The sequence below is a fragment of the Dasypus novemcinctus genome, chromosome 3 (genome assembly GCF_030445035.2).
Source record: "Dasypus novemcinctus isolate mDasNov1 chromosome 3, mDasNov1.1.hap2, whole genome shotgun sequence".
Taxonomy (NCBI): domain Eukaryota; kingdom Metazoa; phylum Chordata; class Mammalia; order Cingulata; family Dasypodidae; genus Dasypus; species Dasypus novemcinctus.
This window is the reverse complement of record NC_080675.1, coordinates 130,343,437-130,368,840: the sequence shown is the minus strand read 5'-3', so window position 1 is coordinate 130,368,840 and position 25,404 is coordinate 130,343,437. Positions and strand designations below refer to the sequence as shown.

Sequence of the window (25,404 nt, the reverse complement as noted above, 5' to 3'; positions counted from 1 at the left end):
AAATGGGCGGAAAAGTCAAAAGTGTTCGGTGAAAGACGGGCAATAACCATTTTTGTCAAGATTTACACGAGTCCTCTACCGCCGTCCAGTCTTTCTTAGACTTCAGAGTGATGCCATAGAGATTCTTTGGAGGAGGAAAAAAGAAGACATCCCTCCTGATTTCTTTAAAGATTTGGTGGAGAGCTCTCAACGTTCTTGAAGGCTGTCTAATAGATCTTAAAATGTTGAAGATCGCCCTGGGCTTTCTGTTGTGTGCTCAAAGCACGTGGTATATATCCTTTCCTTTCTCTATAGGGGTGGGGTGGGGGGGCTCCAGTCTCTCCTGCCTGCACACATCTTTAGACTTGGGAGGCCACAACTGACACACGCTTAAAGGAGAAAATGCTATAGTGTGCCTTGTTTCTATTTTGAATTATTGTCTCCTGAGACTGTGGCTGACCCTTAGGCCCATCATGTTACTGAGTGTGATTGACATGCGTGATTAGCAGGCTAGTGAGTGAGAACCAGGGAAATTGCTATCAAAACAATTACATACAGGGACATCAGAACAATGACTTGAGAGCCCTGGGACTTGGGGGCCATCCCAGCTCTGCCACTGACACCCTCTGGGACCTTGGCCAAGTCAGATCATCTCTGTGTCTTTGTTCCTTCCTGGTAAGTTAAATAAAACATTCTTACCGCTCCCTATCTCAAAGTATGTTGTGAAAGTAAACTTAGATAATTGAGGTAAAAATAGTGAAGGTTTTGTTTTTTGGCTGAAGGAGGTGGGGGGGGAGCAACGGAGGGAGAGGAGACACTTTCTTAATTGAAGATTGTGTCAAAGGAAGCCATTTGGTCTTTGGTTTACAATCCAGGTATTTCAATTAAATTTAATACACATGTATTTAGACTAACTCTGTGAGTGCAGAGTTCTATGCTGGGTGTTATGGGACCTTCACAGGGTTTATAATCCAGTGAAGCCAGGCTAACGCTAGCATACTCTTTCTCCCACACTTGGGCCAGTTCCCAGCCTTAAGTCTTGAGTATCTTCGTTCTTTGTTTATTCTTACTCAAGAGCGAAGGGGCGTTGCTGGCTACATGTACGAAATGGTGCTATGACTGAGACTCCCCTCTTTGAACCTAAGCTGTGGTTTCTAATTCAGACAGGTCTGGGTATGTCTGTGGAACTGATGGGGCAATGCCCCAAAAACCTGTTTACTGAAGTGACTGAGAAACCTCCTCCTGGGAAAGAACATGTCCTCAGGGAAGGAGTCAAACACAATGAGCTCGAACCAGGAACAAGGAGGCCATCAGAAGGGAGAGGTCCTTCTGAATGCAATCCTCTGCCTTCTGGCCCTTGTCCGAGTCCACCTGGGGGTGAGAGGTGGTGAAAAAAGGATGGAGTAAGGGAAAAAAAGATGGGGAGAGGCTACTGATGAAAGCTGAAACATCCATTTCAAACTTTTCAAATCCCATATTTCATATTCATAACACATTCTCACCTACTTTACTAGAAAAGATGAAGGCATCAACAAAAGTATAAATAGCAGAATGCCTGATTAGAGGAGCTTTTTAAAAACATGGAATTTATAATCTCAAAATACAAGAAGGGTGGTTCCAGGTTTGGTTAATTGAGTAGCTCAAGGATGTCATCAAGGACCCTAGTGGAGGGAAACGGACTTTGGCCCAGTGGTTAGGGCGTCCGTCTACCACATGGGAGGCCCGCGGTTCAAGCCCCGGGCCTCCTTGACCCGTGTGGAGCTGGCCCATGCGCAGTGCTGATGCGTGCAAGGAGTGCCGCACCACACAGGGTGTCCCCCGCGTGGGGCTTAGGGGAGCCCCACGCGCAAGGAGTGCACCCATAAGGAGAGCCGCCCAGCGCGAAGGAGGGAGCGGCCTGCCCAGGAATGGCGCCGCCCACACTTCCCGTGCCGCTGACGACAACAGAAGCGGACAAAGAAACAAGAAACAAGACGCAGCCAAAAGACACAGAAAAACAGACAACTGGGGGAGGGGAGGGGAATTAAATAAATAAAAATAAATCTTAAAAAAAAAAAAAAAAAAAAGGACCCTAGTGGATTCCTTCTTTCTGTTCTTCTATCCTCAGCATGATGGCTATCTATACTGTTATCTCCCTTCAATGCTTGCCTTGGCTTCAGAATTTCTTGGCAGCAAATGAAGACAGGCATCCAGTAAAGAAGAGGAATGTTGCCTCCCATGCCTCACTCTCTCTCCCCTTCTGTCTTTCTCCCTCACTCTTTCATATTAAAATACAGAAAACCCTTTCCAGAAGCCTTTAATAGAATTTCCTTGGGTCCAAATGGGCAGAATTGTGTCACACATCCATCCTTAACTAACTGCTTGTGTGTGGGATGGGGCTAATCATAATCTACTCCTCATGCTGAGGAGGGAAATTGCCTTCTGTGAGCATGTGGAAGGGTATACTCCAAACAATATCAAATTTTGCCAAAAAGAAAAAAGGAAAGTTGGCTGTAGCTTAGGTCCCATCTTCCCTTTACTCCACTTTGAAAACTTTCTACATTCCCCATCTACCTCAAAATGTTTCTGAATTCATGCTTCCTCAGTATCTCTATTGTTCTCTCTTCACCCAAGTTCTTTCTATACTCTCTGACTGGAGAGGTAACTCTTCCTCATTTCAAGACCTGGCCGTTCATCTGTCCACCTAAGAGGTCTTTGGCCTTGTATTTAACCTAACTCCTCACAGTGGTCCTGGAACCACATCCGGTTACAGGCAGGCTGTTCTACCTGACAGCCTATTAATGAGATTCATTAATGAATTAATGAGGCACCGTTTGTTGTCACAGGAGAATCCAGATTGAAAGATGCAAGAACGTGTCCACTTCCTAAGGTAGGGCTGAGGAGGTGGTGGGAAGGCAGGGATCAACGGCTTGCTTTATCCTTTTCAACAGTGGTTCTGTCCACTTACCTGGGACCTGCTTCCATTCCAGACTTCTCCCACCCCCACACACCAGTCCCAGTCACTTGGAGATTGGGATCCACTCTATTTTTCTGAGTTTCATCCTGGAAGAACTCTGATAAATGGCTTGGTTTGAACTTAAAACTTGTTCCAAATCTTTCCAATTCATTCATTTAACAAATATCAGATGCTGATTGTTGAAAGCATTGAGCTATATACTGGAGGACTTTAGTGAATGAACCATGGTTCCCTGCCTTCATGGGGCTTACATTCTGGTGGGGAAATTTTATCCCTCCTGCAAGGATTTGAGATTTGAGTTTCTCCCATATGGGCCAGAATAGAAATAAAACTTAAAAGCCATGTCAAGTCACTAACACTTTGCAGCACAACCCACGTTTTAATCATTCCCAAACAACTACCTTTATTAGTCAAAATTATTTTGATCTTTACACGGTTCATAACATATCACATCTTTTCACTGAGGGCATTGTTTCAGAGAATTACCGTTTCAACAAGATAAACACCATGTAGGGCAATGTACTTGTGGTACAATACACTTTATTAATAACATGCCTTGTCAGCTAAGCAGGCTAGGCTATGGATGGATGATTACAGCAAAAATGGAGCCTGTATCTGATGCAAGTTTATGTATCATCAGAGCTGTTACCCTATCTCTACACACAGTCAGGAACCTGTCAGATCTAATTCAGCAGAATGGTTTGTCTGTGCATTGTCAGGAGATAAAAAAATTTATGGCTACCTATCTTCCTTTGACTATACTTGCCTGAGGATATAGTAAAATTAAATTAGTTTTTTTATATTTCAAAATTCACCCAGGTTTATTATTCCCACATTTGTTTTTAGTAGAAAATAGGTCTTCCAAAGAAGTGCTACACTGTATTGAAATATAAAACTGCTTTTATATTTTCTAGTAATAGCAGTTCTACTTCAGATGGTGTTGTGGACCCTTGGTGTCTAATTTATCTTGACAGTGTCTGAGTGGAAGGAAAGCAGTTCAAACTGCTGGTCCTGAAATTTGAGTTGGAGAAGATGGATGTAGCAGAAGCCAAATGATTGCATTTAAGTGAAATATGAACCCTGGTCAATCTGAATGTATTCCCCTAGCACCTCAGTGCGGGAAAGAGTCTGTAAGGGTCTTAATCCTCATCCCACTCATGACAAAGTTAGTTTAAGTCAGTTACTTAATCTCTATGTCTTGGTGTCCTGTTAACAAGATCTGTAGTGTGCCTGCACCTGTTGTTCAGGAGAAAAGAGAATTACACTCTTTCTGAGATGTAGCTGGTAACTATCAATCATCAACAGGATTTTATCGAGCCCTGCATTTACCCATCATTATATACCTAGAGCCTAGCAAGTGCCTTAACATAAATGCTCAAGAAATACTTATTGCATGAATAAATGAAAAAAATGAATGAGCCACCTACTTTGTGCCAGGTCCTATGCTATGGAAGACCAGAGATGCATCACTGCCTTTAAGAAACCAACGGCCTAGTGAAATAAGATGTATTGAAATAAGCAATTAAGGTGGTAAATACCAAATAAATGTTATGGTCCATCATCTTCAAACAAGAATTCCCAGATTTTCAACTTCACTATGAATTTTTCCTTAACATTTACCATATTTGTAATATACTTAGGGTTTTGTTGCATGGAAGTATGAGGATGTTTAATAAAAGACTTTTGAATGTAGAAATATATTTCGTTATGGTAATATTAGGTAGGGAAGGGAAATTGAAATATACATTTGGGGGGGAAGGAGAGCTTGCTTATATTACTTATTTTTATATTTTTACTGAGATATAACATTTTTTAGTAAAATGCATAAATTGCCACCCACATCAAGGTATAGAACCAGAAGTGCCCCCCATGACTTGTTTCAATCTCCTTCTTTTCCCACCCCAGAAGCAAAACCTATTCTGACTCCTTTCAAAATAGAGTAGTTTAGCCTCTTCTTGAAAGTTATGTAAATGAAAATATACAGTATATTCTCCTTTGTGCATAGATTCTTTTGTTTAACATTGTGTCTGTAAGATTCATCTATTCGTTGCACATACCAGTACTTCATGCTTTCTTATTACTACAAAACAGCTTTTAGCTTTCTGAAAATGTGGTTTATGGACCTCTGATTATCCCTGAGAACTTTCAGGGGGTTCATGAAGTCAGTTATTTTCATAATAATTTTAGGACGTTATTTATTTGCCTTTTTCATTGTATTGGTTTCATTGGGTTAAAAAAAAAAAAAGCCAAAACTGTTGGCAACCTTAGCATGAATCAATATTTTTTCCTTAAGTTCATGCTTTTGTGTCCTTTATAGAAAACATTTGCCTAGCCCAAGGACACAAATAAGTTCTCTAATGTTCTTTTCTGAAAGCTTTGTAGTTTTAGGTTTTATATGTAGAATTATGGTTCATTTTGAGTGAACTTTTGTCTTTTTTTTTTTTTCTTTTAATATGGATGACCAATTGTTTCAGTGCCCCTTGTTGAAAAGACTTACCTTTCTCCACTGAGTTACACTGGCATCTTTGTCAAAACTCAATTGATGGGAAGCAGATGTGGCTCAAGTGATTGGGCTTCCGTCTACCATATGGAAGGACCCAGGTTAGACCAAGGTTAGATCCCTGGGACCTCCTGGTAAAAAAAAAAAAAAGCATGACTTTGCAGTGAGCCAGTGCCTGTGCAGTGAGCCGAGTGCCCATGCAGCGAGCTGAGTGCCCGCGTGAGTGCACCTGCAGCAAGCCTAGTACCTGAGTGGCGAGCCAGTGCCCACATGGTGAGCCAGTGCCCATGCAAGTGAGTCATGCAGCAAGACGATGAAGCAACAAAAGAGAGATGAAGGGGAGAGTCAAGGCGGAATGCAACAGAATCCAGGAACTGAGGTGATGCAAGTGACAGGGAACCTCTCTCCACATCGGTGGTCTGCAGGATTAAACCCTGGTGAATCCTAGAGGAGAAAAAAAAATGAGAAGACAAACAAAACAAAACAAAAAAACTCAATTGACTATATATGTCTATTTCTGAACTATTTGGTTTCATTGATCTGAACGTTCTATTTTGTTTCATTGATCTGCTTACATCTATCCTTTCGTCAATATCTCACTGCATTGATTACCATAGGCTTATGATAAGCCTTGAAGTTAGGTAGTCTGAATCCTTTGATTTTGTCCCTCATTTTAAAAATAGCTTTGTTTCTTCTAAGCCCTTTGAGTTTTCCATATAATTTTTTTCAGACGGTACCAGGGATTGAACTCAGGACCTCATACATGGGAAGCAGACACACCATATAAACTTAGAAATTAGCTTGTTAATGTTTATAAACAAGACTCCTGGGATTTTAAAAATATATATATTGATGTATATAATTATGGCAGTATAAACTTCATTTGTTTAAGGTTACAATTTGATGGATTTTGACATATGTATATATCCATGAAACCAACATTGTAATCAAGATTATGAGCAATTATTTCCATCATCCCCAAAAGTTTTCTCATGCACATGCCTTGTGTACCTCTCCGCTTCTGTCCCCAGGTAACCACTGATTCTTTGCTTTCTGTCATTCTGTAGTATTGTATATAAATGAAATCACACTCTGTCCTCATTTTTTCTGGTTTCTTTCGCTCAGCATGGTGATTATGACATGCATCCATGTTGGTGCATATATTAATAATTTGTCCCTTTTTATTGCTGAGTAGTATTCTATTGGATGAAGATACCAAAATTTGTTTATCCAGTCTCCTCTTGATAGACCTTTGGGTTGTTTCCAGTTTGGATTATTGCAAATAAAGCTGGTATGAACACTTGTGTATAAGTCTTTGTGTAGACATGTTTTTCATTTCTCTTGGGTAAAGACCTAGTAGTAGAATGACTGGGTCATACGGTAGGTATATATTTAACTAATTCAGAAACGGTCAAACTATTTTTTTGTTTGTTCTTTTCATTTGTTTCGCTGGTTTGTTTTTTTGTTTTTCAGGAGGCCCTGGGAACCAAACCCAGAAACTCCTGTGTGGGAAATGGGCACTCAACTATGTGAACCTCACCTACTCCCCTGTCAAACTATTTTTCAAAGTGATTGTTCCATTTTACATTCCCATTAGCAGTGTATTTCCAGATTTCTAGTTGCTCCATATTCTTCTTAATACTGTCAGGTTTTAAATTTTTTAAAATCCTAGCTCTTCTAATGGCTATGTATTGATATAATTTATTCCACATGCAATACAGTTCACCCCTGATTATTGCATTTTAATATAAAAATATACCTCCTAGACTTACGTTCTTTGTTTTACATTTGTGCTATGAATATTTTTTCCATTTAGCTTTCCTTTTCATTTGCTTAATAGTATATTTTAAAGATCAAAAAAGCTTGGTGGATTTTTCCTTGATATTGTGTTATGACTATAGATCAACTTGAGGTTGTCATGTTAAAAGTATTTAGTCATCTGATTCAGGAATATAGTATATTTCTGTTTGTTTAGATTATCTTTAATTTTCTCTCAGCTATGTTTTTCAGTTTCCAATAAAAAAGTCTTTTTGTTAGACTTAGTCATAATTATATTATATTTTTGTTTTTATTGTAATTGGAAAGGCTTTTTTTAAAAAAGGAGGTACTGGGGATTGAACCTGGGACCTTGTATATGGGAAGCATACCCATGTATTTTTTTTTTTTTAAGATTTATTTATTTCTCTCCCCCCCCCCCCCCCCCCATTTCCTGTGTCGTCTGCTCTCTGTGTCCATTTGCTGTGTGTTCTTCTGTGTATACTTGTATTCTCACTAGCGGCTCTGGGAATCACTCCGGGATCTTCCAGAGTGGAAGAGAGGCAATTACTCTCTTGCACTACCTCAACTCCCTGTTCTCCTATATCTTCTTATTTTCTCTCCTCTGTGTCTCTTGTCACATCATCTTGCTGTGCCAGCTTTCTGCGTCAGCTGGCACTCCTGCACAGGGCAGCTTTCCTGTCCTGGGTGGCGTTCCCATGCAAGGTGGCACTCCCGCATGGGTGGGCACTCCACATGGGCCAGCTTGCCACGTGAGCCAGCTTGCCCTCACCAGGAGGCCCTGGGCATCTAACCCTGGACCTCCTATATGATAGACAGGAGCCCAATTGGTTGAGCCACATCCGTTTCCCTACTTTTTAAAATAGCTTAAGTCCCACAAGAAGTTGCAAAATGATCCCATGTACCATTTACCCTATTTCCTCCTATAATAACATCTTCCCCCTACCATGTAACATTTTATATAACCATAGCATATTATCAAACCAGAAAACTGACATTGTTCCTACACTATTGATTCAAATACAGACTTTTAAAAAATGAGACCATTAATGGTAATATAATTATTGTTATGGCTGGATTTGGTACCATTTTATTATTTCTTTTCTTTTTTGTCTAGATTTCCTTCTTCTCTTCCATATTTTTATTTTTTAAGATTATTTGAATATTGTTTTAGTAGTCTATGTTAACTTTTTATCTATATCTATTTGTATTTTATTTAACTTTTCTTGTGATTCTTTTAGAGATTACACACACCTAACCATTTATCATCTACTTAGAGTTAATATTTTATCACTTCACATACAATTTGGAAATTATATAAACCTATAGGTTCCTTAACTTTCACAATTCATTTAGGTTTAATACTGTAATACTTCATGTAAACTGTAGAAGGCTTGCAACCATAAGGTCTCTTTATCCATCGAGTCCCACTGTACTTTATGTTATATGCTTGTCAATTGTAATACATCTACATACCTTGAAAATCCCATAAGATGAAATTTGAATATTTGCTGTAAACAGTTTTACTCACCTTAAAGAACTTAAGAAGAAAAATTTAAAAATTCATTTGGCTATTCTGGGTACTTGATTTTTCCATGTAAATGTTACAATTAGCTTGTCAATTGCTACAAAAAAAAAACACTTAGATTTTGATTGGGAATGAAATGAATCTATAGATGAGTTTGGGAAGAATTGCCAATTTAAAATTATTAAAGCTTTAGATTTGTGAACACTGTATATCTCTCAACTTCTTTCATCAATATATTGTAGTTTTCAGAACACAAAACTTGCACAAATTTAGTTGGACTTATCCCTAAGTTTGGCATGTTTTTGGTAGCATTGAAAATGGTATTGTTTAAATTTGAAGTTTAGTAGTTTGTAACATATTCTATATATTGACTTTGTATCTTGTGAGCTCGCTAAATCCATTTATTAGTTCTAGCAGCTTTTTTGTATATTTTTATGCATAATTTTTGTACATAATTATTTTTCTGTGAGTGAAGACAGTTTTATTTCTTCCTATTAAATATGTGTAACTTTCATTTCTTTTTCTTTTCTTATGCACTAGCTAGATTTTCCAGTATAATGTTAAAAAGAAGCAGTGAGAGCAGACACCCTTGCCATGTTTTCAGTCTTAGAAAGTATTTAATCTTTCATTGTTAATTATGATGCTTGAAATAAATTTATTTTTTTATGATAGCAATTATAAGTTTACAGAAAAATCATGCAGAAAGTACAGTTTTCATATACACAGTCCACAAGCAAGTATCCCTAACATTAATATTTTACATTAGGTGGTACATTTGTTACAATTGATGGAACAATATTATTATAAATATACTATTAGCTATATGCTATAGTTTACATTAGGGTTCACTCACATGTTGTACAGGTCTATGGTGGTTTTGTTTAACCTATATAACATATATGTTTAACCTATATACAACCTAAAATATCCTTAATTTTCCACTTTCAAATATACCATGAATGCAGGACACTCTTCTGCCAAGTCATTTAGTTTTTGTAAGTCTTATACCTTTTTTTTTTGTCCCTCAATTATTCCATTATTGCCTACTTTCATATTTATCCAATGTTTTGGTAGTGAACCATTTTGACTCTCTTTTCATTTCCTTCTGTGTTTAGTTTTTAGATATTTTCTTTGTGGTTACCATGGGCTTATATTTAACATCCTAAATCTATAACAATCATGTTTGATTTGATACCAACTTAACTTCAATAACAGACATAAACTATGTTTCTATACCCCTTTGTCCCCCACCTTTTTGTTTTACTTGTTACAAATTATATCTTTAATACATTGCATGTCTTAAACCATACATTTATCATTGCTTTCTGTGACTTTGTATTGTAGAATCTGTAAGAAGTAAAAAGTGGAGTTGCATACCAAAATTACAACACAATAGTACTGGTGTTTATAATTACCTTTACCAGAGATGTTTCTTTATTCCACTTCAATCTACCGCTGGTGTCCTCTCCTTTCAATCTAAAGAACAGTTTAACATTGCTTATAGAACAGGTCTAGTGGTGATGCACTCCCTCAGCTTTTGTTAAGCTGGCAATGTTTTAATCTTTTCCTCATTTTGAAAAACAGTCTTGCCAGCTATAAAATTATCAGTTGGTAATTATATTCTTTCAGCACATTAAACATAGCATCCCACTGCCTTCTTGCATCCATGGTTTCTGATGAGAAATTGGCACTTGACATTATTGGGGCTCCCTCTCCCTTGTACATGACATGTTGATTTCCTCTTTCAGCTTTCAGAATTCTCTGTGTTTGGCATTTGACAATTTGGTTATACTGTGTCTGGGCATGGTTCTTTTCAAGTTTTATCATTTTGGGGTTTGTTGAGCCCCTTGAATATACATATTGATGTCTTTTGTTAAATATGGAAAGTTTCCTGCCATTATTTCTTTGAATATTTCTTCTACCCTTTCTCCCTTTATTCTCCTTCTGGGACTCCCAAAATGCATGTATTGGTATGCTTGATGGTGTGCTCCAGGTTTCCTAGGCACTTTTCTTTATTCTTTCTTTTTTTTTGTTCCCCAGGGTGAATAATTTCACTGTCTTATCTGCAAGGTCACTGATTCTGCTGGCTCCAGTCTGCTGTTGAAGCCTTCTAGGAAATAGTTTTAGTTATCATGGTCTTCAATTCCTGCATTTCTATTGGTCCTTTTCATAATTTCTATTTCTTCATTGAGATTCCCATTTCCTTCATTTATCACTTCCCTGAAATCCTTTAGTTCTCTGTTTTCTTTTATCTCCTTGAGCATATTCAGGCTCCTTTTTTTAAGTCTTTGCTATGCCCTATTGATTTTCTTTATTGATGTCTAGATTTTTATTGTGTTTCTTTGGATGGGCCATCATTTCCTGTTTGTTTTGTAATCTTATGTTGCACATTTTAATATTTTAATTAATTAACCCTGGGATTTAGTCTCTGAACTGTCTGTTCCTTAAGTTTCTATCCAGATAGTGATATGAAATAGATTTCCCTGAGTGCCAGGAGCTAACAACAACAACAACAACAACGAAATCCAATATAAAAAAACCCTTTCATAGTCTATGCAAATTGACTCTGTGTTGGATGATCCTTCAGAGTTAACCCTCCTACCAAGCAGATCAGCCTGAGGTGAATGCGAAGTGCAGGGTTCTTTTTGTCTTTCCTGAGTGTGTGATTTGTCTCATGGCCTACAGAATTCCCTCATTTAAAGGAATCTGAATGCCTCTTCTGTTCCCTGTGAAACAGACTTTTCCCATCTCCCAGGTTCTCTATTGTATGTCTTAAAGCCAGTAATCCTTTAGCCCAGCACTTTGATTTGTTTCTTATACTGCTTAAACTGTTGCAAGCTACTTCTACATGCAGGGCAACTTCTGGGATGATGAACCAGAGATAAGCATACTAGTATAGTTTTTCAGGCTGCTACCCAATAGATTGGCACTGATATACAGGTACTTCAGTATGTGCATATGTGTTACTCCAAATTCTCTGAAATAGGACCAAGGACCCATAACGAAAGTATAGGCTGACTCCACACTTCCAGGAGGTAGTGGGGAGGGGCCAGCAAGGGTACCATTACCTTCTACTGTTTTTAAGTTGCAATTTCTTGATTTGGCACTCACCAGTTACTGTAATCCTTTAATTATTTTCCAGAGTTCTGAAGAAGATGGCTCTGCAAGTTTGGCTAGGTGTTCAAAGATTCTGCAGTGGGACAGAACTTTTGAGGGTCTGACAGTCCCAATTCAGTTGACTGAAAGTAATAATGTTTTTTTTTTTTTAACTTTTTATTTTGAAATACTTTCAAACCTATAGGACAGTTGCAAAAATGATACAAACCCTATACAGTGAATGCTAGCATACCTCCACCCCTCAGATACCCAGATTCACCAATATTAACACTTTGCCACCTGTGCCATAGTTTCTTTCTACTGTCTATCTCTCATCTGTCTACCTTCTGAACATTTGAGAGCAGGTTGCACACATCATACTCCTTGAACACATAATACTTCCTTGTACATTTCCTATGAACCAGCATATTTATTTTTGTTATCTCCTTAAGGGCAGTTCTCAAGTTTGAGAATTTAATGCTAATATAAAATTTAGATTCTATATTCCAATTTTTCTCCTCCATTTGTATATCGCATCTAGTATCAGGTATTGCATTTAATTATCATTCTCTTTAATTTCTCTTTTTTCTTCTTTTTTCACTGTAGAAACATATATACAACATAAATCTTCCCATCCTAATACTTCCCAAGCATATCATTCAGTGGGAATAATCACATTCACAATGTCACAGTACCATTACCATCACCCATTACTAGAACTTTTTCTTTACCCCAAACAGAAACTCTGTGCTCACTTTGTATTAATTCCCCATTGTGGGGAAGCAGATGTGGCTCAACTTATACAGTGTCTGCCTACCCAGAGCCTCCTGGCCCATGTGGTGAGCTGGCCCATGCTCAGCGCTGCTGAGTGCAAGGAGTGCCATGCCATGCAGGGGTGTCCCCCATGTAGCGGTGCCCCATGCTCAAGGAGTGTGCCCCATAAGGAGGGCTGCCCCGTGCAAAAAAAGTGCAGCCTGCTCAGGAGTGGTGCCACATACACAGAGGCTGATGATGCAACAAAAAGAGACTCAGATTCCTGGTGCCACAGAGAATGCAAGCGGACACAGAAGAACACACAGTGAATGGACACAAGAGAGCAGACAATGGGGGGAATGTAGGGGAAAGGGAGAGAAATAATGAAATAAATCCTTAAAAAAAGAAAATTCCCCATTGTGCCTGCTCCCCAACCCTGTTAACCTGTAATCTTCTTTCTGTCTCTATAAGATGGCCTATTCTATGATTTTTTTGTGTGGTTGCCCCACATGGGGCTTAAATTTAACATCCTAAGCTATATGAATCTCTTTTGTTTTGATACCAACTTAACAACTTAATAGCATATATGAATTATGCTCCCTTACACATTTGTCAGCTCATCTTTTTGTAGTGCTTGTCACAAGTTACATATTTACACATTGTAAGTCCAACACCACTAATTTATTACATTTTATGCACCTGCCTTTTAAATCCTGAAGGAAGTAAAAAGTGGAGTTACAAAACCAAAATATAACATACTTGTATTAATATTTGCCCATGTCATTATCTTTACTGGAGATCTTTATTTCTTCATGGACTTTGGTCAGTTATCTGGTGACCTTTCCTTTCAGCTGCATGAAATTCCTTCAGCACTTCTTGAAGGACCAATCTAGTAATAATGATGTCTCTCAGTTATTATTTATATCAGAAAATCTTAATCTCTCTCACATTTCTGAAAGTTCTGCTGGATACAAAATTCTTGGTTGGCACTTCTTTGCTTTCAGCACTTTAAATATGTCTTCCAACTGTCTTCTTGCCTCCATGGTTTCTGATGAGAAACTGGCACTTAATCTTACTAAGGCTTTGTGGTATGTGACATTTTGCTTCTCTTATGGGTTTCTGAACTCTATCTTTGACATTAGTTTAATTATACATTGCACAGTTGGGTTTCTCCTGCTTGGAATTTGTTGAGCATCTTGGATGTGTATACTTATGTCTTTTGTTAAATTTTGGAAGTTTTCAAGCTTTAAGTGCTTGAATATTCCCTGTCCCTTTCTTTTTTTTCTTCTTCATAGACTCCCATAATGCATATATTGGTATGCTTGATGGATGTCCTACAGGTTCCTCAGGCTCTCTTCACTTTTCTTCTGTCTGTTCCTCAGACCAAATGATGTCAACTGTCTTATCTTCAAGTTCATTGATTCTTTCTTCTGTCAGCTCCAATCTGCTGTTGAATATGCTCTAAGGAATTTTAAATTTCCGTTACTGTGGTCATCAGCTCTTTCTAGTTTCTTTTCACAATTTCCATTTACAAACTGATATTCTCTTTGTATTCATCTATTGCTTTGCTGATTTCCTTTAGTTCTCTGTTCATGTTTTCCTTTAGCTGTTTGAGCAATTTAGGACCATTTTTTAAAAAGTATTTTTCTGGAATGTCCCAGATCTGATCCTCTTTACTGATGGTTTATAAAGTTTTAATTTTCACTTTTGCCTGGGCCATCACTTCCTATGTCTTTGTATGTTTTATCTTTTGTTGAAAGCAAGACATTTTGATGAACCAATATTTTAAGAAACTACTATTTTTCAAATTTGATTTAGCATTAAATAAGGCTATAAGCAATTACCTGAAAGGATTATTAAATATTCACTTTTTCCGCTCTATATTTTTGTGATCCCAGATGTTCTTCATCTTCTTCAACTAAAATGATATATTATGACACATAAAAAACTGCAGCCAATATAAGAATCCAGTTGTCTTTCATTAAGCTGGAGTATAAAGAGATTTTCAAGAACATGAAATAATGTCATTTCTTCTTACCAATATTTTTTGTTTTGAAAATATCATTTTCATAAAATATATGTTAATGTTTAATGGATTCATTTTCAAATAAATATTTTTGAATTTCTGAGTCTTAATTTTTAAAATAATAAAGACATATTAAATAAATATTGAGAGATATATCAGTATTGATAGAGATAAATATTCATAGATGTAGACATACAGAAAAACTCTTTGGTGTCCTTGAAAAGTTTTCAGCGTGTAAAGGGTTCCTGAAACCAAAAAGTTCGAGAACCATTGTTATATAATATTCCAGTGAATATATGTATGTTCTGTATTTATTTAGCCATTCACTGCTGATGAGCAATTGTTTGTTTCAGATCTTAGTTATTATAAATAAATTCGCTATGCATGTTCTTGTACATGTTTTGGGGAGGACGTCCATGCTAATTTCTCTTTGATGTCTAGGAGTGATATGGCTGGTTCTTTGTGCCTTAAAAAAAAAATGGATGGTGGTGGATAACACACCTGTATCATATGCAGATTCCACTGGAATACCTTTTGAAGAGTATTGTGTAATTGATTTATTTTCAAATTCCAATATTTACAACATAAAGGGTATTTAATTTTAGCATTTTTAAACTTAGGATGAGCAATTTTTAGATATCAACTTTAAAATACATGAAGGGGTATATCATTTAAAAATATTATTTTAGGAGGTACTTGAGTGTGGTAAGTTGAATTAGGTACCCTAGGCAAAAAAACATATTATTAACCCATCCCTGTGGGTATGAATCCATTGTAAATAGGACCTTTTTGAAGATGTTATTTTTAGTTAAGATGTGGCCCAGCTGAATGAGATTGGTCCTTAATCCTATTATTGGAGGCTTTATGAAGAGAAAGACAGGTGGAAGAGATGAGGTTGGAAATCAGTGAAACCCAGAAGAGAAATGAGAGACATCACCACATGCGCACTGCCTTGAGACAGAAAAGCCGAGGGCCCAAGGATCACCAGCAGCCAGCCCCAGAACGTGACAGTCTTCAGGGAGAAAGCACTGCTTTGATGATACCTTGTTTTTGTACTTCTCCTAGCCTCAAAGTACTGAGCCAATAAATTCCTGTTATTAAGCCAGCCCATTGTGTGGTGTTTATTTTAGCATCCGGAAAACCAGGACAATGAATAAAGTGCTTTGAAGACTACTGGTCCAGGAAGTGGATGTGGCTCTAGCAGTTGGGCACCTGCTTCCTACATGGGAGGTCCTGGGATCAATCTCCGTGCTTCTTAAAAAAAACAAACAACAAGCAAACAAATGAAAAGAACAAGTCAGGGGAGCCAGTGTGGCTCAGTGGTTGAGCTCCGGCTACCCACATATGAGGTCCCAAGCTCAGTCCTGGGTCTCAGTACCTAAAAAACAAACATAAGCAAAAAAACTACTGGCCCAGAAGTAGATCCTTTAGGAGTTCAGAATCAGAGCAAGCTGTCTGAGGACTGGGGAGATCTGTTTCTCGCTCCCCCTTTTCACTCGCTTCCTCATTACTTATCCTATCATTTAATAATATTTACAGAACAATTTTTATATGCCAGAAACTCAACTAAGCACTGTGAATAGAACTGTGAACAAGACAGAGAAGGTTGTAACTCACAGTCTAGTGAGGGAGAAAATCAATATGAAAACAAGTAACTGGAATGACTACAAATTGTGTTAAACATCACAAAGGAAACAAATGAGTCTTACGATGGGTGTTAATGGTGGCACTGACCACTTACAGAGGGTGGTTTTGGTGGCATTATGTTGGAGGAGCTGGCTGCACCCGGGAGCCAGGATTAGAGCATTCCAGGCCGAGAGGAGAGCGTTAACAAGGCACTGGGGGAAAAGCGGCCGGTCGGCGCTGTCCGATGGAAGCCGTCGCCGCAGCGGCTGCCGGCTGTGGCGGCCCCGGTGGGTTCCTCCCGGCGTCTCAGCGCCGCTAGCAGCTCCCTGGTGCCCGACCGGCTGCGCCTGCCGCTCTGCTTCCTGGGCGTCTTTGTCTGCTATTTCTACTATGGGATCCTGCAGGAAAAGATGACAAGAGGAAAATAGGGGGAGGGAGCCACGCAGGAGATGTTCACCTTTGCCTTAACTCTGGTCTTCATCCAATGTGTGATCAATGCTGTTTGCCAAGATCCGGTGGATCGTACCCGGAGCTGGCTCAATGCTGCTTGTTCTATCTCCTGTCTGGGTGTCATGGTCTCCAGCAACTCAGCACTGCAGTTTATCAACTACCCATCCCAGGTCCTTGGTAAATCCTGCAAGCCAATCCCAGTCATGCTCCTTGGCCTAACTCTTCTGAAGAAAAAGTACCCACTGGTCAAGTACCTGTGCGTGTTACTTTTTGTGGCTGGAGTTGCTCTTGCCATGTACAAAGCCAAGAAAGTGATTGGAATGGAAGAACACACAGCTGGCTACGGAGAGCTGCTCCTGCTGTTGTCTCTGACCCTGGATGGACTGACAGGTGTTTCCCAGGACCACATGCGGGCTCATTACCGAACAGACTCCAAACACATGATGTTGAATATCAACCTTTGGTCAACGTTGCTGCTGAGAGCCGGAATCCTGTTCACTGGACAGCTCTGGGAGTTCTTGAGCTTTGCTGAAAGATACCCTGCCATCATCTATAACATCCTGCTCTTCGGCCTGACCCGTGCCCTGGGTCAGAGCTGCATCTTCATGACAGTTGTGTATTTTGGCCCCTTGACCTGTTCAATCATCACCACGACTCAGAAGTTCTTCATCATCTTGGCCTCTGTGATCCTCTTTGCCAGCCCCATCAGCCCCGTGCAGTGGGTAGGCACTGTGCTTGTGTTCCTGGGTCTCAGCCTTGATGCCAAATTTGGGAAAGGTGCCAAGAAGACATCCCACTGGGAAGAGAGACTCCTCTACACCAAGAATATTTAACTTATTATCTCAAACAGTGGCATCTCTTGCAAAAATGGACTCGGTAGGGACAAAGGACTTGGCTCCAATCTTTTTTTAAAAAACAAACAAAACAGCAACAACAAAAGAAGTAAAATCACATATTGTTAAAAAAGAAAAAAGAAAAAGAGAATGCTTGGAATATCCCAAAAACTGAAAGCAAGCAGTATAATGGAAGAATATTCAGACTTTGAGTGTTTCTTAAAAAAATAAAAGTCATATATACATACAATGGAATATTGTTCAGCCATAAAAAAGGAATAAAATACTTATATGTGCTACAGCATGGATGAACCTTGAAGACTTATGCTAAGTGAAATCTGCCAGACCCAAAAGGAGAAATATTTTATGATCCACTTAACAGGAAATATTTTGAATAAGCAAATTCATAGACAGAAGGTAGATTAGAAGTTACTAGACTGGGAGTGAGGATGCAGGAAGGGGAAATGTGGAGTTATAGCCTAAGGGAACAGAATTTCTGTCTGGGGGGTGAAAAGTTTTCGTAATGGATATTGCTGATGGTTGTACAACAATGTAAATGTAATTAATGCCATTGAATTGTGCAATTAAAATATTAAAATGGAAAATTTTACATTATATATTTGTCTACACTAAAATTAAAGTCATATAATCAACCCTTGAAGACGTTTATACACAAATGTATAGATAATACAAACTATATAAAGTAATAATAATATTTCAAAAACATACTAGTTTTCATCTCTGAGAAGTGATAAAAGTAAATTAGGTTCTACTTTCCCCTGAGAATATGGAGCAGAGAAGGAAGGATCAGGAAAAAACAAGGTAATGCCATCTGCATCAGCGGCATCAGGCAGGGAGTCAACCACCTGAGGGAAAGAACTGTGTCTCTTTACTTTTTGTATCTCCAATGCCTACCTTGTGCTTCATCTAATGAAAATGCTTAATCCATGATTGTCTTAAGGGGAATAGCAAAAAGAACTAACATTTATTTAGTACCGATTTCTGTGCTAGATCCAATTAAACAAATTTGAAAAGCATATGTAATGTGCATGACAGACAATAGGTTGATATCCTCAAATGACTTTAAAAATTAGCATATCAGTTAAGAGCATATGTTCTGGAGTGAGAAAGGAATACTGCTTAGAAGGCAAATTAGGGCCAGGATGGTGTACTAGTTGGCGAGGGAGCCCAAGCATGATAGAGAAAATGTGATGGATCTGTAGCTTGTTCTTATCTGGCATGTCTTAAATCTGATCTTCAGTAGTCCCTCACCATCTTCATTTTCTTTCTCTGGGTTCATATTGAGGATGTAAATATAAAAATACAACTGTCATGCCTCAAAGAGAATGACAAAGTTCTGAGTAAACTGCTAAGTGAATAATGATTCCTGAAGTGTTTACTAAGTTTGTCAGAACTTGTACTGTATTTATTGGCATCATTTTATTCATCATATAATACACTCCTTTCAACTTTTTCCTTTTTTTTTTTTTAGTTTCCGGTGCTGGGGATTGAACCCAGGACCTTGTTTGTGGCAAGCTGGTGCTCAATGGCTGGCTGTGAGTTAATGTATGCTGACATGGTTTTCCTATTTTAACTGAGTTCATTTCTGAAAAATTCATTCATCCATTCAATAAATATTGGACACAAATCACATAGTTTCACTAAAGCCAATAGTTAATTCTTTCTTCCTAAACTCACCTAATTTACCCAGCAGATAATATGGTTGACCACTCCCTGCATCTTGACATCTTTTTTTCTCTAGGTATCTAAGGCACCACTCTGAACAGATTTTCCTCTTACCTTACGTCCTGCTCTCACTCAGTGTCTTCTGCTAGAGCTTCCTCCTCTTCCCAACTTTAAATGTTAGGTTCTCTCCAACTTCTCTCTTCTCCGTTCCCCTTTCCTCATTTTCCCCTGCCCTGCCCTCTCTTCTCCTCTCTCCTTTTCTCTATCTAGACTTCCTCTATGTAATCTCATCCAGAGTCATGGTCTAAAAAAACTATCTATATGCTGATGACTCTAATTTATATATTCAACCTTGTTTTCTCTCCTGAGCTCTAGGCTGGTATATCGAACTGCTTATTCAATATCTCCACTTGTATGTCTAACAGGCATTTCAAATTAAACATGGCTAAAATAGAAAATCTGATTTCCACCTGCCTTCCCCAACTCCCACATATGGACCTCCCCAAGTCCTTCCCATCTCAGTAAACTGTACCTCCATCATTTATCCAATTACTTAGTACAAAATCTTGATTTTTCACTTTAATTCTCACCCTACATCCAACCTATGAGTAGGTTTTATCGGCTCTAATTCCAATTTTTTTCTGAAATTCAAACATTTCTTATCAATGCTATTTTAACAACCATAGCAAAAGTCACCTTTATATTTTGCCTGACCTACTGTGAAAACCTCTTAACTGGACTCAATCCCAGGTGAAGAGGAGCCAAGGCTGATGGGCAGGCATGTAGAGAGAGTTAAGGCCCTGCTGTGAGCGCGAGGTTCAGAGCGCATGTTGTCCTCACTGGAAGGACCACGGTGAGGCGGTTGCTGGGCCTGGGCTGGGGCTGTAAGCTTGCTGAGGACTGTGTGCTCTGGGTGCTCAGTTGGGGCAGAGAACTTCCAGAAGCCCCCACCTGCAAACCTGCTCTGTGCAGCAGGAACAAGATAAAGCAAAATGCAGCAATCAGGAACCAGGAAGTGAAGCTCTTTCCTCCTGCAACATCCCTCCAGCTCTCTCTGCTAACAAAGGTTAATTCTGAGCTCACTGTATGGGAGAAATGTTTAAAGAATGCTGTCTATTATTGCAGAGAAGGTAGAGAGGGTGAATTTTGAGCTGAGTGTAAAAAGTTGATAACTGGTAAAACATCTTTCAAAATAAGGCATAAATCTTAACCTCCTTCCCAAACCACTGTATGGTAAGGCTTACTACCTTTGTTTCTGGGGTTATTCATAAATTATTTGTGGAACTGGAATTGAATTTAGAATTTACCACTTCCATGTCTTTGTTTTGATTCTTATTTTAAGTTTCTTCTGTGAATACCACTGATAGAATTAATAATAAAAATTCCAAAAACAGTGCAGGCCAACAATAAAAAATGAGATGCCTTGGCACCAAACACCTGAGTCCCTGAAATCACATCTGCCTGTGCTTGAGTAAAGGGGTTGAGCAGGGGCAGCAATTCTTGATGGTTATGTTGTAGATTTCTATCAGATGAATTAATAAAATCCTTCTTCAAATTGACATTCTCTAAGGGATAAGAATCTTATACTTTCCTGGATGAGGAATCATTCTTTAAGAGCAGAATTACCCTGTTAATGCTGATTAGTTACTCACAATAGCCACCTAACAAAGAGTATGTTCCTAAGAATTATGTGGGGAGAGAGTAAGATTTGAGAGAAGACTTAGGGCAGAGTGTATGAGTTAAAGAACAAACAAAGAAGCTCTATCTGGAGAAGGCAATCTCAGGTGGGTGCTATGAGTTTCCAGGGTACTTGTGTGTGTTGGGGATGGAAGAAGAGACCTGAAAAGGAGGGAGGGGGGAGGAGTAGCAAAGACAAACTTCTTTCTCAATGTTGCCATTTTGCTTAGAACCGGTCTTTTTAACCAATGGAGGGAAATTGGTATCCCCAAAAATGTATAAAACCTACACATTTTTCTACTTGGCTTTGCAATTTTTTTTTTTTCATTTGAATATAAGTCTGTAGGAGTTTTTCTTCAAAGTAAATATCATAAAGGCTTAACTCAGGAGAAGTCAAGAAAGTAGTTTTCATTCTATGTAGAGCGTAATCTTTAAGACTTTATTTCCAACAAGAAAGTGGCCAGTAAGCCTCTCCTAAATAGAAATGGAACATCAACTGCTCTTGATATCTCAATAAAGAGGAAGGCGGGTTTAAAAGTTTGAGTTTGAGGCGGCGGACTTGGCCCAGTGGTTAGGGCGTCAGTCTACCACATGGGAGGTCCGCGGTTCAAACCCCGGGCCTCCTTGACCCGTGTGCAGCTGGCCCATGTGCAGCACTGATGCACGCAAGGGTGTCCCCCGCGTACAGGAGCCCCATGCGCAAGGAGTGCACCCTATAAGGCACACACGGAGAGCTGACACAACAAGATGACGCAACGGAAGGAAACACAGATTCCCGTGCCGCTGACGACAACAGAAGTGGACAGAGAAGACGCAGCAAATAGACACAGAGAACAGACAACCGGGGTCGGGGGGGAGGGGAGATACATAAATAAATAAATAAATCTTAAAAAAATAAAAATAAAAAAATAAAAGTTTGAGTTTGAATGGACATCTATAGGCAAACAACACAAGGTGTAGAAATACTGATAAGGTTGTGGATTGGGTGATTTACATAAAAGCGCTCAGTAGTATTCTGATACTGAACCAGCAAGCATTCAGTCAAGCCATTGAATGAACAAATGCAGTTAATAAAGCTTTTCGCTTCAGACTTTCTTTTCTAGGTATAGTTTTCCCAGAGGTAACCCTACTGTATCTTTTCATAAAGGTGTGTCCAGCTCAATAAAGCACCCTTAAATTTATTTCCTTTTCTTTTCTTCCTCATTTCCCTGTTTCCCTACTCTCTATGCACTGGAATGAAATCTCCCAGTGAAGTACTAGTCCTCAAGTTTGCTATGCTCTGTTTTTTAAATAACCCAGTCTATGAGAAAGCCCAAAACATTATCAAAACAAATGCTTAAGAAAGGACTTTACAAATAAACTTAGAAAAAAAATTTGCTGCAGACCCAGACATGTGAATAATTCTCCTTTGGGAAAACTGAGAATTCTTGGCAATAAAGAGCCCTGAAATTGAGATAAAAACCCAAAACCTTTGAATTTGGGTACTTGACATTTTTGAATAATGCAATTTGTTTTATTTTATGGAACAGTCATTATTTAGGATTTGTATGATATTTCCTTATGATTAGATCCAGGTTATGCATATCCAGCCAAAATACTACATAAATGATGTTGTGTCCTTCTTAGGGTATCACAGCTAGAGGTCCCTGATGTCCATCTGCCCCTTATTGGTGATACTAATTTTTTATCACCTGGCCAAAGTTGTTAATCCTTTTTTAAAAGTATGTACTTAAATATCTGTATTTTTCTCATTTTTTAACTTCATCATAACTTATACAATACTGCCTTAAATACTGTAACAGGCTTCATTATTATTGCCTCATGCCCCACCATCTCTCCCACCTCCTCAACTACCAACTAAAATATACAGGCCACAGAGGCAAGGATCATTACCTGTCTGTTCACTGATACAATATATTCCAAGTACCCAGTACAGTTCCTGACATATAGTGAGTGACTAAATCAATGTATGATTCTGATTAGTGGAAGGTTGGATAATAGATAATTGATTATAATAGAAGTCTTTTATGAGAAAACATTATTAAAGTACTGCTAATTCAGTACCCATGGTTATAGGATAGGAACAGGATGGAAAGTATATTCCTGTGGATATTCCTATCCCACACTGTAGCTAATATATCTAATCCAAACCATCAATAGCAAAACTGACTGATTTAGGTTGTATTGCCTATTTCTCTTGTCACTCTCTAGAGGCAATATGGATAGATATGAAACGGCTAAAAATTAGGGAGAAGGAGGAGGTATGAAAAGGAGCAAATGAATGCAGCTTGGACACAAAGATTTTTTATCAGCTCTGAGCTAAGATCATCTACAGGCAGGTCTCACTATGAATGGTTCTGATATGCATGAATTTCAGTTACCATGGTTGGTTAAATAACCAGTCCCCCAATATCATGGTTCAAAGTTCAGTTACCATGGATCAGTTCAGAACAATAATTGCATTTAAGTACAAACATTGCTGCTAGTTCTGTAGTCCAGAGATCACCATGTAAATCACTATGTGAATGTGCATCATTATCAGGGCCAGTCACACCACTCCTTTGAAAATCTGTTGGTGATGGGTCACTGTGCAATTGTTACTCAATTCACAGACAGCAGAGTATATATCTGTGCTGCCACCTTTCACAAAACACATTTTACAAAAAGGATAGTCCAACAAAATGAAAGTGCAGCAAAGAAACAAAAAAATGATAATGCTGGTAGTAAAAGTCAAGTCACATATAAATAAAATTATACAAGAAATAGCTGACATGGGAATGTTGACACTGCAGCCATTTGAGAAACTCTAGATATACAACTAGAGGAACTTAGGGAAGGTGAATTTTATAGACATAAATGAGGAAAAGATTGTGACAAAAAGGATGAAACTGGCAGAGGAAGTGATGCTGGCAAAAAATTTCACATTAAAGTAGCTCAGAAATAGTTCATAAAATGAATGTGCAAGGATAAAATGTTGGAAACTGATCCAAACGTGGAAACGATTATGGCAATTCATCAAGCATACAAAAGATCCTTGCTCCATATAATAAGTCAAATGGTGAAAAGAAGGTAAGCACTGATCAAATTTCTCTTGATACATTTTTTACAAAGAAAATAAGACACTTTAATTCTCAATGTTTCTAATGCTTTAATTTCCAGGATACTAAACAAGTATTAGCTTTACTAGTTTTTTCATTTATCTATACATTTATAATTGACAGTAAGAGAGTTTTTTAAGTTTTTACAGAAGTTTTAAAGGTTATCGTTGCGGGAAACTGGCTTACCTGTTCCCTATTTGTTGCTTCAAAGTTACTTGGCTCCAGTTCTAATATTTTTTCATAATCTCTTCTGGCATCCTCTAATTTTTGCAATGCAAATCGAGCAGCCCCTCATCTGGCATAAGCCTTTGTATAACTCCTATTCAAGGCAATTGCTAAAGTAGTCAGTCTCAGCAACAGCCAACTTCCTCAATCTATAGTACGCTGATGCTCTGTTGGCAACACAGGATCATGTGGATCAGCATCCACGTCTTTGGTGTAGTATTCAATTGCTTCATCATATTTCCCTTGTTTGAAGTATTTATTGCCGTTTTCTTTTAGAGCAAGAGCCTTTTGTGCATCTATATGAATCTCATCTTCTTCTGACTCTGATTCTTAAGATACAGAATCATGGGTACTGTAATCTTTGTCAAGTTCATCAAGGATACTGTCCACATCAACTTTTGCCCATGCCTCATGATCATAAGATTTTATCCCGTTTTTTTGTGTGTGTTTTCTTCTTTGGTTTTTTTTTTAGAAGACTCTTTAGCTTTGCCTTTCTTTTTTTCCTAAAATTTCTATTTCGAATAGGAGGTAAATTCTCTTCAGAAATGCCATTCTGTTTTCTTAGTTCCATATCCTTTTGTTTAATGTCTTTTTCCCAGTTTTCCAAATCCCTTATAAGGTCTTGTCGTTCTTCTGCATTTTGTTTCACTTGTAGTCGTAATTCAGTTGCTTTATTTGTTGAAGTCATTATGGTCTGCCGAGCTTTGAGCAACCACTCTCTGATTATTTTTCTGAAATCTATCTAACTAATGATGTTTTGCCACTTCATAAATGGCTCGGTCACGTGAACAGAAGACCCGCGCCAGGCCTTAGGCCCGCGCCACCTCCGTAGACCCGCGCCACTTGCGCTGGCCCCGCCTTCCTGGGCTTTCCCGCCGGTCAGGAAACAAGCATCATTTTTTCCAGTTTATTGAGACTGCTTTCAGCTTGCATGCTCATTTTTATGGTCTTTCACTACCCTGTAAAATGAAAACTGCCCTTTATTGCATTTAATGTAAATTACAAGTTAAATGCTCAGTAATAGAAAATCCTTCTCATACCCATGATCTGAAGAAAAGCAAGAACCACTGACTGGGGATGATAAGCTGGAAACATTAGCCTTCCAACTTGCATCAATCTTAAATAGATACCGCGGGTTTGTGTTTTCAGGTGACGTTTGTGCATTCTCTCAGCACCTCGCATCCAATATCTCCAA

At 38.5% G+C, this 25,404-nt stretch overlaps 1 protein-coding gene and 1 pseudogene across 1 annotated transcript; one reads left to right on the top strand and one right to left on the bottom strand.

Moving 5' to 3' along the window:
- Window positions 1–16,557: 16,557 nt before the first annotated feature.
- LOC101423370 (solute carrier family 35 member B1-like) lies at window positions 16,558–17,604 on the top strand. The gene is given in 2 exon segments (XM_058288342.2): window positions 16,558–16,741; window positions 16,743–17,604. Coding segments are annotated over 2 exon segments (798 nt in total). The 5' UTR covers window positions 16,558–16,724; the 3' UTR covers window positions 17,524–17,604.
- A 6,618-nt stretch (window positions 17,605–24,222) lies between these two features.
- LOC131276080 (RNA polymerase II-associated protein 3 pseudogene) lies at window positions 24,223–24,897 on the bottom strand (annotated as a pseudogene).
- Window positions 24,898–25,404: the final 507 nt, after the last annotated feature.